Genomic DNA, 15,198 nt, shown 5'->3' with positions numbered 1-15,198 from the left:
GCTAAACTGCTCCAAATATAAATTCGCGACGACCGGCCTATCCCCACACCACCACATTATATTAGTGGCCTTTCCAAGGCGAACCGGGCGAATACTCGACATAAATTACACATTTAACATTTTGGAACTCGAGTGGTTTTTTTTTTAAAGACATAGCAAAACCCGAGCTAAAACTTATGACAGTTGAGCACATGATCCCACCATTAAGAGCAAACAAGAAACCGTATGGAACACTCCATGAAATCACTGTAGCAAATCTGTCACAAATTCTAAATATGCGACGATGAGAGCGAGGCATAAAACCTGGCCTGAGGGAGGAGGTTTCCTGATTTTGCCCAACCTTCACATCACACACAGGAACAATAGTGGTGCTATCTTCCTCCAGCCAGGGCAGGCTGTCTGAAGACCAGGATGCCTGAAACGCGGAGATCGAGCCCTCAAGTCCAACGACAAGTTTCGCATGAGAATAAGGCCGGCGGCGCGTCAGGCCGTGCAGCCATGGGCCGCGGTGGGCAGCGCACGGACGCGACCAAGGACACGGCTCCCTCCGGCAGGCCCCCGGCCGCGGCGCCCGCGCCAGGCCCGCGCCCAGGCCGCCGCAGCGGGGACGGCCGACGACGCCAGCAGCCGCAGGGCCGGACGCACACGCACCGGCGCGGGCACCGCCGCGCCCCGGCCCTCCCGGGACAGCGCGGCCGGCCGAGCGCGGGGCCTGTTACCTTCCGACAGCTCCAGCTCCAGCTCGGCCAGCCGGGCCCGCACCTCCAGGGGCAGCGCCATCCCTTCCAGGCTGCGGTCCGCCATGCTCGCCGCCCCCGCCCAGCGCCTCTCTTTGTTCCAGGCCGCGGTCTCGGCCGCTCCTCGCGCCCCGCGGACCCGCACCGAGCGGCGGCAGGCCGGGCGCGGCGCAGCGAGCTCACTCCTCCGGCGCCTCCTCAGCGCGGCCCCGCCACGGCGGCCTCGCGCCCGCGTGCCCGCGCCGCCCCGGTGCGCGCCCCCGGCCCGGCGCGCTCACAGCCGCCGCTGCTCCGCCGATGCGCGTGGCGGCGAGGGCGCACAGGGCGGGGAAGGAGGCGGGGCGGGGGCGCGCACCGGGGCGGGGACGGGGGTGGGGAAGGGCGCGCGCACCAGTGGTGGGGGCAGAGGAGGGGGGTGGGGGAAGGAGGCGCGCACCGGGACGGGGATGAAGGTGGGGAAGGACGCGCGCACCGGAGGTGGGGACAGGGGATGGGGTGGGGGATGGGGTGGGGGAAGGGGGCGCGCACAGGGGCGTGGATGGGGGTGCGGAAGGGCGCGCGCACTGGAAATGGGGGCAGGGGATGGGGTGGGGGAAGGGTCCGTGCACCGGGATGGATATGGGCGGAGGCGCGCAAGGGAGGCGGGAGGACGGGGCCTTGGGCGCGCACCCGGACGGGAACTTGGCCTCCCCTGCGCAGTGTGCGCTCCCGGGGCCGCGCTCGGGGAGTAGGGCGCGCGCACCGACCCGGCGGTGACTCCCCGCCGGGCCCAGCCCTCTCCTTTCCCTAGCTTAAGGCAAAAAATACCTGCTGGAGCCCCAGCCTAGAGCGCAGGTTAAAACTTAAAGTGTTTGGGTCTTCGAGAGCTGAATTTGTGTATGTGTGTGAATACTTAGGGGGCGGGGGCGGGGCGGGGGAGGGGCGGGATGGGTAAAAAGACAGTGTGGGCCGTGGAAAGAGTACTAGGTTGGAAGTTCCTAGTTCTAGATCTAAAGCTGGCTAGCCTGTGCCTTTAGGCTGATCAGTGCTTCCGCCTGGGCTTCAGTTTCCCCACCTGTGAAAAGGAGGCTGCAGGAGACATGCGGTCACCTAATCTCCACATTCCATGTCAGCCCTAAAAGGCCGAATCACACGCGGTGGCCCAGGACCCACCCAGCCTTCCTCGGACTGAGGGCTCTTGTCATTCCTAGGTCCTCCTGCCGGCGCCCTAGCCAGGCTGGCCCTGGGATTCTGTCCTCCCGCCTTCTCCCTCCTCTCCCTGAAAGCCTTCTCCTCTCAGGTTATCAGCTCCCACAGCATCAGTGCCACCTCTGCGGGGCAGATTACCAAATCTGTGCCTCTAGTCCTGATGGTTTGGGGAAGACTATCTCACACCTCCATTGTCCAACTGAATAACCTCACCTACATGTCCCCCAACCCTGAACTCCATAAGCCCAAAATTATGCCAGCCCTTTCTCTTGACTTCTGATAATTTCTACCCTCTTCTTAATTATCCAGGCTAGAAAAGGTCGCCTGAGACTTCTCTGTCTTCCTCAGTTTTCACACACCCTCTGCTTCCCAGTGGTCTCCAGGTTCTCAGCAAAGTCTTGATCATCTGACTTCATTTTCATTCCTGTAACCCCTCTTCCCAGTTCATCCACTAACGCACTCCTGGAGCATTATGACGACCTCCTAGTTGGTTCCTCCACCATCTACTTGACCCTGTGCTAGGAGTTGGCTCCCAGAAGCACAGTGACATTCATTCCCCTCAAAAATAGTCAATAGTGAGGGCTGGCCCTGTGGCCGAGTGGTTAGGTTCGCGCGCTCCGCTGCAGGCGGCCCAGTGTTTCGTTGGTTCGAGTCCTGGGCGCGGACATGGCACTGCTCATCGGACCACACTGAGGCAGCGTCCCACATGCCACAACTAGAAGAACCCACAACGAAGAATGCACAACTATGTACCGGGGGGGCTTTGGGGAGAAAAAGGAAAAAATAAAATCTTTAAAAAAAAAAAAAATAGTCAATAGTGAGCCCTGCCTGGTGGTGTAGCAGTTAAGTTTCCCCACAGCTGCCCAAGGTTCGCAGGCCCGGATCCCGGGCACAGACATGCCTGAGCACTTCTCATCAAACCATGCTGTGGCAGGCATCCCACATATAAAATGAGAAGAAGATGGGCACAGATGGACACAGATGTTGGCTCAGGGCCAATCTTCCTCCAAAAAAAAAAAGAAGGCAGCAGTACTTACTGCATTGTCTGCTGAATACAAGCCCAACTTCCTAGCAGGAGACTGGAGAACTTCCACCACCTGGCTCCAAACTGCAGTCCCTCCTACATCTCTCACGTGCTCTGGTTCCCAGAGACCTGGTGTGCTCTTTTTCAGCATCTTTGCTCCAGGTGTGCCCTGTCCTGCTTCTCTGCCCACACCCTCCCACAGTCATCCCTAACATCAACTCCAGAAAAATCTCTCCTCCTCCCCTACTGCATTCCCACTACTTACTGCCCTTGTAATGTATTTGATCTTTTGTTTATCTTCCTCATTAGCCTGAGTGAAAGCCCCTCCAGGACGAAGACCAAGCCTCCATCATCTTTGTACTTCCTAGTGATGTGACAGCAGTGACAACTTAGAGTGTTGTTGGCCTTTCTCATATAGATCAGTCTTCTCAGTGGGGAATTGTGAATTGTGAGAGAGAAGTGGGCAACTGATAGTGATGAGCTTGAAGAAGATGATTCCAAATCTCCTGTGCTTTACATTCTATGGACATAAATACAATGGACACCAGTGGCCACAACTGTATGGCCCCACCACTATCTCCCTCATTCTCGTAATAAACAGACCACTGAAGTAGAAAGTCCTAGAGAGGATCTGGTCCAGCCCCTTCACGCTACAGATGAAAGTCTTAGAGAAATAAAATGCAGTGGAACCAGGATTTAAACCACATCTTCAGAGCCAAGCCCTGGGTTCATCTGTTATACCAAAGGGGGACTGCACATTCCGGACAACAAGTGGTACCAGTCCAGGGCAGGATGATGTCAACATGAAACATACATTCCCTTTAATGCATGGATGGGTCTTGATTATTTGTGTACGATGCTGTAACCAAGGTTGGTTCCAGAGAAGACTACTGTTTTGCATTAAACTCATCAATGGTGTGCTTAGATTCTGAGCTCATGCCTCTTCATTTCAGCAGGTCTTTCTGAAACTACAAAGTACACATAGGATGGTGTACTCTTGGTCCTTCCAATGGCCTGACAGACATCTTTTTCCAGAGATCCCACCATGTCTTCAAAACACGTTGTGTCCAAAGTCACACTCCTCAGTCTCTGTTCCTTGTCTCTGAGAGCAGCCTCCCTTTCTCCAAGTAATCCACACTTTGAGTCATGCCTGTTATCAGGCTTCAAAAACTTCTACCTACAACCTTTCTGTCTCACATCTCTCTCCTCCCCTCCAGTCCCACTGCCACTGCCCTCAGGCCTTCAGAGTGCCTCCTCCCAGTTTTTTTTCTAATCTTTCCCACGGTGGCTGCTGGCCCACTCTTCCCAAAGTGCCACCTTGAATAGGCTACAGTCCCCTTGCCTTGCAATCTCCAAAGATTCTCTGCCTGCAAAGCAAAGAACTCCTTGATTTGTCATTGGAGGCTTCACAGGCCCTGGCACAAAGCTTCCTTCCTCCCTTTCTATTCTGCAGCTCCCTATCATACACTCACTTTAGCCCGAAAAATTCTCAGTTGTCCTCGGAGAGTCTCCTGCTGCTCATCCCTGTTTTTGCTGACCTGTACCCTCTTCTTGTCACCTCCTTCTCCCTTGTTCCGCCAACCCAAGTCCCAGCTACACATCAAATTTTACCCTTTCAAGTCCCGGTTCAAATGCTACTTCTGTGAAGACTTCCTTCCTAATCTGGTTAGAAAAACTCTCTCCCGCCTCTGGAATGACACGCCTCTTTTTCTGCCTGTTCTACCTAGGATTAGTAGTGTGTATGTGCATTTTATCTGGGAGCTAGTCTATCTATAATTCTCCCACCGTGTTGAATACTGTTTCTCAAAGTGCAGTCTGGCATTAGAACAGGGGGAAGACTGTTCCCCTCGTCTCGTTCTGCTCCAGTCATGGCCAGCCTCAAGGGATGTGGGGCTCAGTGAATACCCCGTTATTCTAGTCTGTGTTTGTACATATAAAACTTGGCTCAAATGTATGCCAAGGCGGGCATGACAATACCCAATAGATGTTTATTAGAATGAATTGAATAGATGCTAAGGGCTATTTTCTTCAAAAGCTTTGCTAAAAGCCTGAAAATTCCGTCATCAGAGTTACATCTTTGAACTGTGGTCAGTTGTCTTCAGAAAGCCACTGTAAAATCTCATGACTGCTCCTGGGGAGGAGTTACACTTCATTAGCATTTATTAACACACCAGCATGGTTTAATTTATCAAATAAGTCAGCCTTTACTCCCAGAGGGTCTAAGACACAGTACAGGACATTTAGGTGCCAGGAGGAGAGAAAGGGTCCCCAGTAAGGCCCCTGGCTGGCTAGTAGGTAGCCAGCGAGAGGCTAGTGGATTGAAGAAACACTGAGACACGGCATGGTAGGCTATCTTTGCTCCTCTACAGTTTCGCGTAGGCAAATCCTGGAGACAGTGTTTTGAGTTCCACAGAGGGGCAGCTACATAAAGCTAATTAATTAATTAGTCATCATGCCAGCGAGGATTTGAGTACCTCTGTCTGTATCTTGCTTTACTGTCTGCTGTGGGTAATTTGTCACCACTATTTGCCTACCTGCAGGATCTCACCTCTATTTTTTTCTGTTTCACTGAATTCCAAGTCAATTCCAAGTGAAAAATGACTTACTTACTGGGCTCTAGGTTTCAGAAAACCTGGTTGGGATGGAAGAGAGTAGTAAAGAAATGTACTAAATCAGAGTGCGCTAAAGGTGTCGGCGTGGCAGAGACGGTTTATTTATTAATGAGGGAGCTGATGGAGGAAACCGAAGCTCCTTAGGTGACGGATCCCTTGCAGAAGCGTATCTCTGAGTTGCACCTTCATTTCCTAAGTTTTATTGCTGATAAGGGTTGCTTATTTCACTCCTTATCAGATTCACATAGAATTTGTTCATGTCATGCTCTCCTATGTATCCCAACTTTGTGAATTTTTTACCTTTTCCAAAGCCACTAGGAAGAGTGAGTTGTAAAAGACTGCGGTCGGAGTTCTCCAAGTTCTTATATCCTAAATCCTATGGGGGGATGCTTCCAACCCTGTTATAACACATTCTTCCTAAGCTGAAGTCTCCCTACAGAACTGTGCCTGGCAATTTGTGTTTTTGGGTATGTTTCATTTCGGTCTTGCCATATTGTCAGAAATTCATCTTGGGTAGAGTGTTGGGTTTAAAGAAAGAACAAAAGTGAATAATCTGACACACAAAGTTTGCGTTTAATTAATTAGAACTTAGAAAGCAGCTTGAACCCTTGAATGAAACTACTGCATGCATGCAAGAGATCAATAAGACTTTTGTGACTTCCTTCTATGAATGTGACTAAGTTCGGTGAACCAGATGTGTGCTCGCATTTCTGTTCCTCTAGAAGTAAAGAACTAGCCAAGCTGTTTACCTAAGAACAAGCGTACCGGCGAAACAGAAGCAGCAGGAAGCAATCCGACAGAATCCCATGGCATAATTAATTTGATTTTCTATGCCATTGCCGGAAGTGCTGAGAATTCAGCTGTGGGTCAAAGACATCTTGATGGAAAAACAAGTGTGTGAAATTTATCTTGGACAAATAGCCTAAGTTTCCTTCTATATGTTATTACAAGTCAATATGCAATTATCAATAATAATTTCTGATCATTTCAGTGAATGCTTAATCACTTTTGCTAATGGTGACGTGGATAGCATAAAACAACAAATTATCCAAAAGTCAATCCTGTTTGGTCCTAGATTGCATCATATTTTTACAGCATGTTTCCTTTGCCAATTATGATTGACTAATGTCTGGCTTAATTAAGCTAACGTTAAAATTAATTGTCATTCCCAGAACTCATATCAGTTAATGACTGAGACTAATGACACATAGGCACTTTTTCTAGATTTTACAAAGTGTTCTAAGATATAAGACTTTATTGAGTGACTTTATTGAGTGTTTAAAATATACACTGGTCTGAAACAACAGGAGAGATTGTACAATCATAGAATAGCCACATCTCAGAGACAGCGAAAGTTTTACCTTAGTCGATGCTGGTGCTTCAGCCTAGCCATGCTCACTGAAGTCACACAAATGGACTGGACTGACATAAATTGGTTCCCAAGAAGCAGAGCCTGAGAGGAGGGTTCAGAGGCACGTGCTTTATTGGGAGCATGCTCTTATCAAAAAGAACCTGTAGGGAGTGAGCACATCAGGGCAGAAGGCAAAGAGCAGGCCACAGTGGCCTGGTCCAGAGTTTGATGGGGCAGCTGGCTCTCCAGCATGGGGCACCACAGAACTGATGACAAGCCTTGGTACTGCTGTGTCTCTCAGTCGCTGACCTGCAGTGGGGGCCCAGCATCAATTGATCCCATCAGGAAAGTGGGTAGCTGCAATCCATTAGCACCAACACTTACAGCAGCTAAGAGATGAAGCACCCAGGCTGTAAAGGGCTCTGGGCAGGCACCACACCCCCTACTGCACATCACTGGGTGGAAACTCGGGTCACTGCTGATTCAGTCAATAGTCGCTACATCCACCATGAAGCTGATCTGGGCAGAGAGATCATGGAATGTGAGGAACCTGCATAGGCTCAGGTGGAAAACTGGACTTACGCAATTGAGTGTTTTGGGTTTATTTTGTATGTTAATATTGTTTTTCTCATTTTATTTTTATTTTTTAATAAACCAATGAATTATTCAAAATGACTTAACTTGCTTTGCATGGGCTTGTGAAGGATTTCAGATGCTGCCCAGTCATTCATGTAAAGTTTTACAAAACAATTGGTGCAAAGCACTGTGCTGGATGCCATATGAGATGTTGCTCAGAACTTCTAGGAACTTCCAGTCCTGTAGGCATGTAGCCCAAATAAGAGGCACAAATGCACACAGCAGCCAGTGGAGCCTGTCCCATAGGCCTTTTTAGTCTGGCATTTGCTTTCAACACAGCTGATGAACAGTTAGTTTATAAGGTATCCTATATTGTCCAAAAGATCTCATTCCAAAAAGTTTCCTTGTCCATCTATACCTCATGTTGCCCCAGCCTTCGAAGCTGCAGACCCAGCTGCCCTATCTTTCCCTTCCCTGATGCTGTGCAACTGCTGTTTTCTCCCTCCTCGTTAGCCCTCCGTGTCAGCGTGGGAAGACCCTCGGGCAAAGGGGACCATGGCTCTGGGGTATCCCACTCTTTAAGCAGATTCCTGAGAGATTTGTCTGGCTTTTGTTCTCTCTCAGCTCTCCACCTGGTCCCTGGCTTGGAGACAAGCTGGTACACCTCAGAGCTCCCCATTTCCCTGTACGTCCTTTCCTGATGTATGAATAGGGAAAGCCTCATCTCTTGGCCTTTTTCTCAACACGAAAGTCAAAGCCACAGCCCTCTTGAGGACCTGACCTGAGATGGGAAAACACATGACTATGGCCACACTTCATGAAGAGTCTAGACCAAATGTTTGTACACTGCTGTGTACAAACACCCACACTAACCGGGGGCATGGACTACGGAGACTATGTCACCCACCTGATTGTCCCAAAGTGCTTGCCCAATCCCTGTGGTCCCTCGTAGCATCCTCTTTTTCCGAGTAGGTAGCTCACCAAGGGCTTCACAAAATCTCTCAATGGTTTCAGACCTTGGCAAGAAAAAGATATGCATGCAAATCCCGGTAGAACAATGCAGAACTTAATAGTGCCACATGGACAACGTGTTTCTGAGGAAGGTAAAGAATGAGGAAGTTAATTTATAAAATCCAGTAAATCTTCAAGATGTGGCTTTGATCTCTACCTGGCTTTTCTAACTTGTGGAACTTGTTCAACAGGAACCCACTCTATTCCCTTTCACTCAGATGTGGCGCTGTCCTTTCCCTCTGACCACCATTCCCCGACAAACTGAAGGAAGTACCCTGATGCATAAGAAAGAAAGATTGAAAGGTGGAAAGAGAAGGATGCACAGAGCAAGGGTAAGAGGAAGAGATGGAGGGAAGAAGGTCAACACACGGACCCCTGACTTATCGAGGAATATACATTCCAAAGAAAAAAACTGTTTGTGTTAAAACAGGCAAGAAGACTGAGAGGGGAAAAGACAGATACAGGGAGACAGAGCTCAAACTAACGAATTTTAAGATATGATAAATCAGGTAAAAATTTTAAACATAGGCAAGCAGAATGCTGTTTTGAAATGTTGCTGAGAAGTTAGATATTGTGTTACCTTCCTAGGGCTGCTGTAACAAAGTGGCACAAACTGGGTGGCTCTAAACAAGAGAAACTTTCTGTCTCCCAGTTCTGGAGGCTGGAAGTCTGGAATCCAGGTGTCAGCATGTTCACACTCCCTCTGACAGCTGCAGGGAAGGAGCCTGCCTTGACTCTTCCCAGCGTCTGGCGGTTCTCAGCAATCTCTGGCAGTTCTTGGCTTGTCCAAGTCACTCCAATCTGTGACTCCACTGTCAAATTGGCATCTTTATGTCGTCTTCCCTCTCTCTGCATCTGTCTCCAAATTTCCTCTTTTTATAAGGACATTGGTCATATTGAATTAGGACCCATCCTGGTGACCTCATCTTAACTTGGTTAACTCTGAAAATACCCTATTTCCAAATAAAGTTACATTCTGAGGTACTGTGGGTTAGGACTCCAACATATCTTCTTTGAGGGGGCACAAGTCAACCATAACAGATGTTAATGTGGGAAAAAACCAAATCTAGATTAAGACTTTACAGCCTGAACACCAAGAGAATTACAAAGAGCTAGCTACTTACGAGCAAATTGTAAAACAAACTAACAAGATTGGGGAGTGGAAATGAAGCAGGAGAAGAAATTATAAGTAATGTATTATACACAATAACAAAAAATACTGAACAAAAGCAATGAAAGACGATTATGAAGGAGATTGGTTTTATTTCTAGCACTTGAAAAACAGATATTACTCAATCATTGCTCATCAGTTGACTAACTTGTTACCTAAGATAGTTTCAGTTTAATGTCGCCATGTGTAAATCACATTAGTAGATGGACAGCTGCTCTGATAGGGCTTCTGATTCCATAATTTATTGGGAGACCAAAGATTCGCCTTTATATAGTAATGCTGTTACTGGTGAATGTGTCTTGCGCCTGCGGGCAAATGGGCTTCCTACTACTGAGTCATAAATATTTACTGCCACAGGCAACGTGGGGCTGGGGCAGGCCTCCTTGTGCAAACAAAGTCCACCCTTGGTGAACAGTACGCAACATGTATTCTCTGCCCACTGTTTACCCCCAAGAGGAAGAGAAGAAGCCAGCATCTGGGCTGTGCTGTTTCTTCTTCATTCTCACCAACCAGAGAAGATACTTCACTTTTTCTGGGGCAGTGTGTGTGTGCATGTGTGCATGTGTGTGTATTTGTGTTTATAAATACAAAAAGGCTAGAAATGTTACGGTACAGAGTTCCTCCACATGGAAGAAACCATGAGGTGTGGGGAGCTGTGTTCCCCGCAAAAAAGTTAAAAAAGGAATTGATAGATTAATTATGTGATTGACCTTCCAGAAAATTTTAGAGAGAGAATGTTATAAGGTATGGGGGAAATTATGAATGGTTAAAAAATAAAAAGCTAATTTTTGGGGGAGGGGAAGGATGAGGAAGATTGGCCCTGAGTCAACATCTATTGCCAATCTTCCCATTTTTTTTCCTCGCCAAAGCCCCAGTGTACAGCTGCACATCCCAGTTGTAGGTCATTCCAGCTCCTCCATGTGGGATGCCACCACCGCATGGCCCAACGAGCAGTGTGCAGGTCCATGTCCAGGATCTGAGCTGGCAAACCCCAGGCCACCAAAGGAGAGCGCATGAACCCAACCACTCAGCCACGGGCCGGCCCCCCAAAAAGCTAATCTCATGGAGAAAATAAGGCAATCGTTTTTAGGAAAAACAAAAAGAAAGGATCTAGATCATAGTATATTATAATGATAAATTCTGAATAATATTTGCTTATAATGTAATGTTAATATAGTTGCATATACGTCTATCATTTTGTGATTTATTTTCTATCTTTTGTTCCTCTGTTCCTCCTTTCCTGACTTCTTTTGGATTAATCAAATGTTTTTTAGTATTCTATTTTAACTCCTCTACCGACGTTTTTCTATACCTCTTTGCATTTTTTTGTTTATTGTCATATATATATATTATAAATGCCACAGAGCACTGGGGTAATATTTGCTTTACCAGTCATACGTCTTTTTAAAAATTGGAGAGGAAAGTTAAAAAGTATAGAGTCTTAAACCGCACATCTATGGACAGCTAATCTTTGACAAAGATGCCAAGAATATACAATGGAGAAAAGATAGTCTCTTCAATAAATGGTGTTGGGAAATCAGGAAAACCACTTGCAAAAGAATGAAAGTAGGCCATTACCTCACGCCATATACAAAAATAAACTCCAAAGGGATCAAAGACTTGAAGATAAGTCCTGAAACCATAAAACCTCTGAAAGAAAATATAGGTAGTACACTCTCTGACATCAAACTTAAAGGATCTTTTCAAATATCATGTCTTCTCAGACAGGGGAAACAAAAGAAAAAATAAACAAGTGGGACTTCATCAGACTAAAGAGCTTCTAAAAGGCAAAAGAAACTGGGATCAAAACAAAAAGGCAACCCACCAATTGGGAGAAAATATTTGCAAATCATGTATCTGACAAGGGGTTAATCTCCATAATATATAAAGAACTCACACAACTGAACAACAGAAAAACAAACAGCCTGATCAAAAAATGGGCAGAGGACATGAACAGATTCTTTTCCAAAGAAGATATACAGATGGCCAATAAGCACATGAAAAGATGTTCAACATCACTAATCATCAGGTAAATGCAAATCAAAACCACACTAAGATATCACCTTACACCTGTTAAAATGGCTATAATCACTAAGACTAAAAATAACAAATGCTGGAGAGGTTGTGGAGAGAAGGGAACCCTCATACACTGCTGGTGGGAACGCAAACTGGTGCAACCACTATGGAAAACAGTATGGAGAGTCCTCAAAAAACTGAAAACAGAAATACCATATGAGCCAGCTATCCCACTACTGGATATCTATCCAAACAACTTGAAATCAACAATCCAAAGTAACACATGCACCCCATGTTCATTGCAGTACTATTCACAATAGCCAGGACATGGAAGCAATCCAAGTGCCCATTGACTGATGACTGGATAAAGAAGGTGTGGTGTATATCTATCTATCTATCTATCTATCTATCTATCTATCTATCTCTATATATATATAAAATGGAAAACTATTTAGCCATAAAAAAGACAAAATCGTCCCATTTGCAACAACATGGATGGACCTGAGGGAATTATGCTAAGCAAAATAAGCCAGATGGAGAAAGACAAACACCGTATGATTTCACTCAGCTGTGAAAGATAAACAAACACACAGACAAAGAGAACAGTTCAATGGTTACCAGGGAAAGGGGGATGGGGGTTGGGCACAGGGGGTGAAGGGGAACACTTATATGGTGACAGACAAGAAATAATGTACAAGCGAAATTTCACAATGATGTAAACTATTATGAACTCAATAAAAAATAATAATAGCAACAAGAAAAGTGTGTAGTCTTTTCTATTTACCATTTTTGGTGTTCTCCATTTCATTCTTGTGGATCTGAATTTCTACCTAGGTCATAAATAACTTGCTTTAGAATTTTTGTAGTGCAGTTATGCTGTCAATGAAGGATCTTTAATGCATCTTCAATTTCTAATAATATTTGAAATTTCATTGGACTTAGAAATCTGGGTTGACAGTTTTTTCCTTCGAAACTCTACAACCTTGTTCCATTGTCATCTGGCCTCCATTGTTTCGATAAGAAACCAGTCATAATTTGTGTCATCACTCACTTGTATAAAATTGTCATTTTTCTCTGGCTGCTTTTAAGATTTTCTCTTTATCTTTGGTTTCAACGATTTGACCATGATTTGCCTGAGTGTTGTTTTCTTTGTATTTATCCTACTTAGAATTTGCTGAGATTTTTTGATCTGTAAGTTTGTGCTTTTCACAAAATTTGGGTAATTTCCAACTATTCTTCCACATTTATTTTCTGCTCATTCTTGCTCTCCTCTCCTTCTAGATTCTTCCTACACTTCAGTTGTCCTGATTGATATTGTCCTACAGGTCAATGTGACTCTGTTCATGTTTTATTTTTTTTTAATATTTTTTCTTTTTGTTTTTTGGATTGAATGGCTCATTGACCCTTCTTTCTAACATTTGAAATTCATTATTTAGCTCATCCCACTAATTTTTCATTTCATATATTGCACTTTTCAGTTTTCTAACTTCCCTTTGGTTCTTTTTTATAATCTACATTTCTCTGTTGAGATTTCCCATTTATTTACTCATCATGACCACTTATTCAAACAGCTGTTATAAATATGCATACTTACATAGTTGCTTGAAAGTTCTTGCTTGTTAATTCCAACATCTAGGGAACCAATGATCAGTTTCCAAAAACTGTATTTTCTATTGATTATGGTTCATATTTTCCCACTTCTTTGCACATGTAGCAACTTTTTATTGTATGCTGGACATTGTGTATGACATGTTGTGGGGAGAGAAAATCACGTCTCCCTTCACAGTTTTTTCGGGCAGGCAGTGAGATTATTCATCCTTACTTTGCTCTTGTCAGTCTTGGTTTTATTTTTTCTTGGAGTGGGCCTATTTTGGTTTAGAAGTTACGTTTGGGATATGTCCCTTCCTGTAGAGTGTGGACCTTACTCTTAAGATTTGACATTTCTGGAATCTCAACTCTGTTCCAAAATTTTCAGTGAGGTCTCTCCACTGCCTAGGCTGGTGCTTCAACGTCTCCCAGAACTGCATGCCTCCTGGTGTCACCACTGAGCTGCCAGCCTGCAGCAGGTGATCTCTGCTAGCCTCACAGAGTTTCACCCTTTGCTGTGCAGCCCAGGACCCACAAAGAATCCCTGTGCAGACTTCTTGGTGCTCCTCTCTGTGCAGCTCCCCTTCTCAGAAATCCTGTCCAACAAATTCCAACCACTTCAGAGATCTGAACTTCAACCCCTTCCTCCTCAGCTTGGCAAGACCACCTCCAGGCTGAAAGCCAGAAGGGTCGTGGGCAACTGGGCTCACCTTCTGAATCTCTTTTCTCCTGGGATGCTCATTTTTCAAAGACTGAAAAGAGTTGTAGCACGTTATCTAATTTTGTACTTGTTTTCAGTGGAGGGCAAGTCTGGTATCACTTACAGTCTCATGGCTGGTAGTAGAAGTCTCTGAAAAATACTTCATAAGTGTAATAACGCAAACACCAGTCCAAACTGGAGAAAAAGAATGAGGAATCCTGGAGGGATGTCTCCAAGGGAAAAAAAAAGAAACTAATACAATGAACACATTGAGAGGAGTTTGGGGTTGAATTATTTTGGTGATGAATAATATTTATGTAGTCATAATAATATAAATTCTGAAAATTGACGTAAACAAAAAGCAATATAGTTGGGGTGGAAGAGAACAGGAAACGTGTGTGTGAGCCTAGAGAGAGAGTTAGATAAGAAAGTATGTCCTCACCTTGCGGATGTAGACGGTCGGTAATAGGATCTAAAAGGGAAAAATAAAAACATAGCACTACAAGCTTATATTTAGAAATATAGAAGGAAATACTAAAAGAAACATCAGAAATCTGACTGTGTGCGCCCCTAGGAAGTAAGACCAGACAGGTTGGGGAACTGCTTTTTTCATTTGGAGTCTAATCATAAAATTATATACTTTTGTTGTGAAAGATAACATATACAGAAATGTGCATAAATGTTTTGGCATTTAACAAATAAGTAGAACACCACTAGTTCTCAACCATGTCAGAAAATGGATTTTCATTGGAAGTCAAATTATACTATATTTTTAAAATTTCTGTTGCAAAATATAATATACAGAAGTGTGCATAAGTGTTATTGGTAACCTTTAATAAATAGTTAGAAAGCCAAGTAACTATGAACCCAGTCAAGAAATTGAACATTATTTGATCCCAGAAGTCCTTCCTGAATACAACACCCTTATTTCCACCAAGAGAGATTGTTCTCCTGTCTTGTATGGTAATTCCATCTTTGCATGCATCCCCATAAAATATAGTTTAATTTCACTTACGGTTGGACTTTATATAGATAGCATTATACTATAAATTCTATGTTTTGTTTTTTATTCATTCAACTTTAATTTTATGGGTTCATCCATATTGTTTCAAGTAGCCTACTGGTTTTTTGTTTTTGTTTTTGGCTCTAAATAAATATCTTTTTTAAATAAGTGTATCAGAGTTTATTGATCTATTCTCTCATTCCACTGTTGATGGACATGTGG

General features: G+C 44.9%; 1 protein-coding gene and 1 long non-coding RNA gene across 18 annotated transcripts in view; one reads left to right on the top strand and one right to left on the bottom strand.

Annotated features, from left to right (window-relative positions):
* DIP2C (disco interacting protein 2 homolog C) overlaps positions 1–985 on the bottom strand; it is a 469,882-nt gene extending 468,897 nt beyond the window's left edge. For 7 of the 17 annotated variants that reach the window (XM_070601281.1, XM_070601302.1, XM_070601304.1 and 4 more), the window contains exon 1: positions 720–966. In XM_070601281.1, coding sequence (XP_070457382.1) covers positions 720–804 — 85 coding nt within the window. In that variant the 5' untranslated portion in view covers positions 805–966. Of the gene's footprint in view, positions 1–340; positions 652–719 lie in introns of those variants that run through there. The other 10 variants (XM_070601296.1, XM_070601300.1, XM_070601291.1 and 7 more) reach the window with 9 other exon arrangements.
* Positions 986–1,138: 153 nt separating this feature from the next.
* LOC139080465 (uncharacterized) lies at positions 1,139–3,875 on the top strand. The gene is made up of 2 exons (XR_011534995.1): positions 1,139–1,214; positions 3,259–3,875. It is a non-coding gene; the product is annotated as an uncharacterized lncRNA (long non-coding RNA).
* Positions 3,876–15,198: the final 11,323 nt, after the last annotated feature.

This window comes from Equus przewalskii, chromosome 30, assembly GCF_037783145.1.
Source record: "Equus przewalskii isolate Varuska chromosome 30, EquPr2, whole genome shotgun sequence".
NCBI classification, from domain to species: domain Eukaryota; kingdom Metazoa; phylum Chordata; class Mammalia; order Perissodactyla; family Equidae; genus Equus; species Equus przewalskii.
Note: the sequence above shows the minus strand (reverse complement) of the source record. Positions and strands in the feature narration are given on the sequence as shown.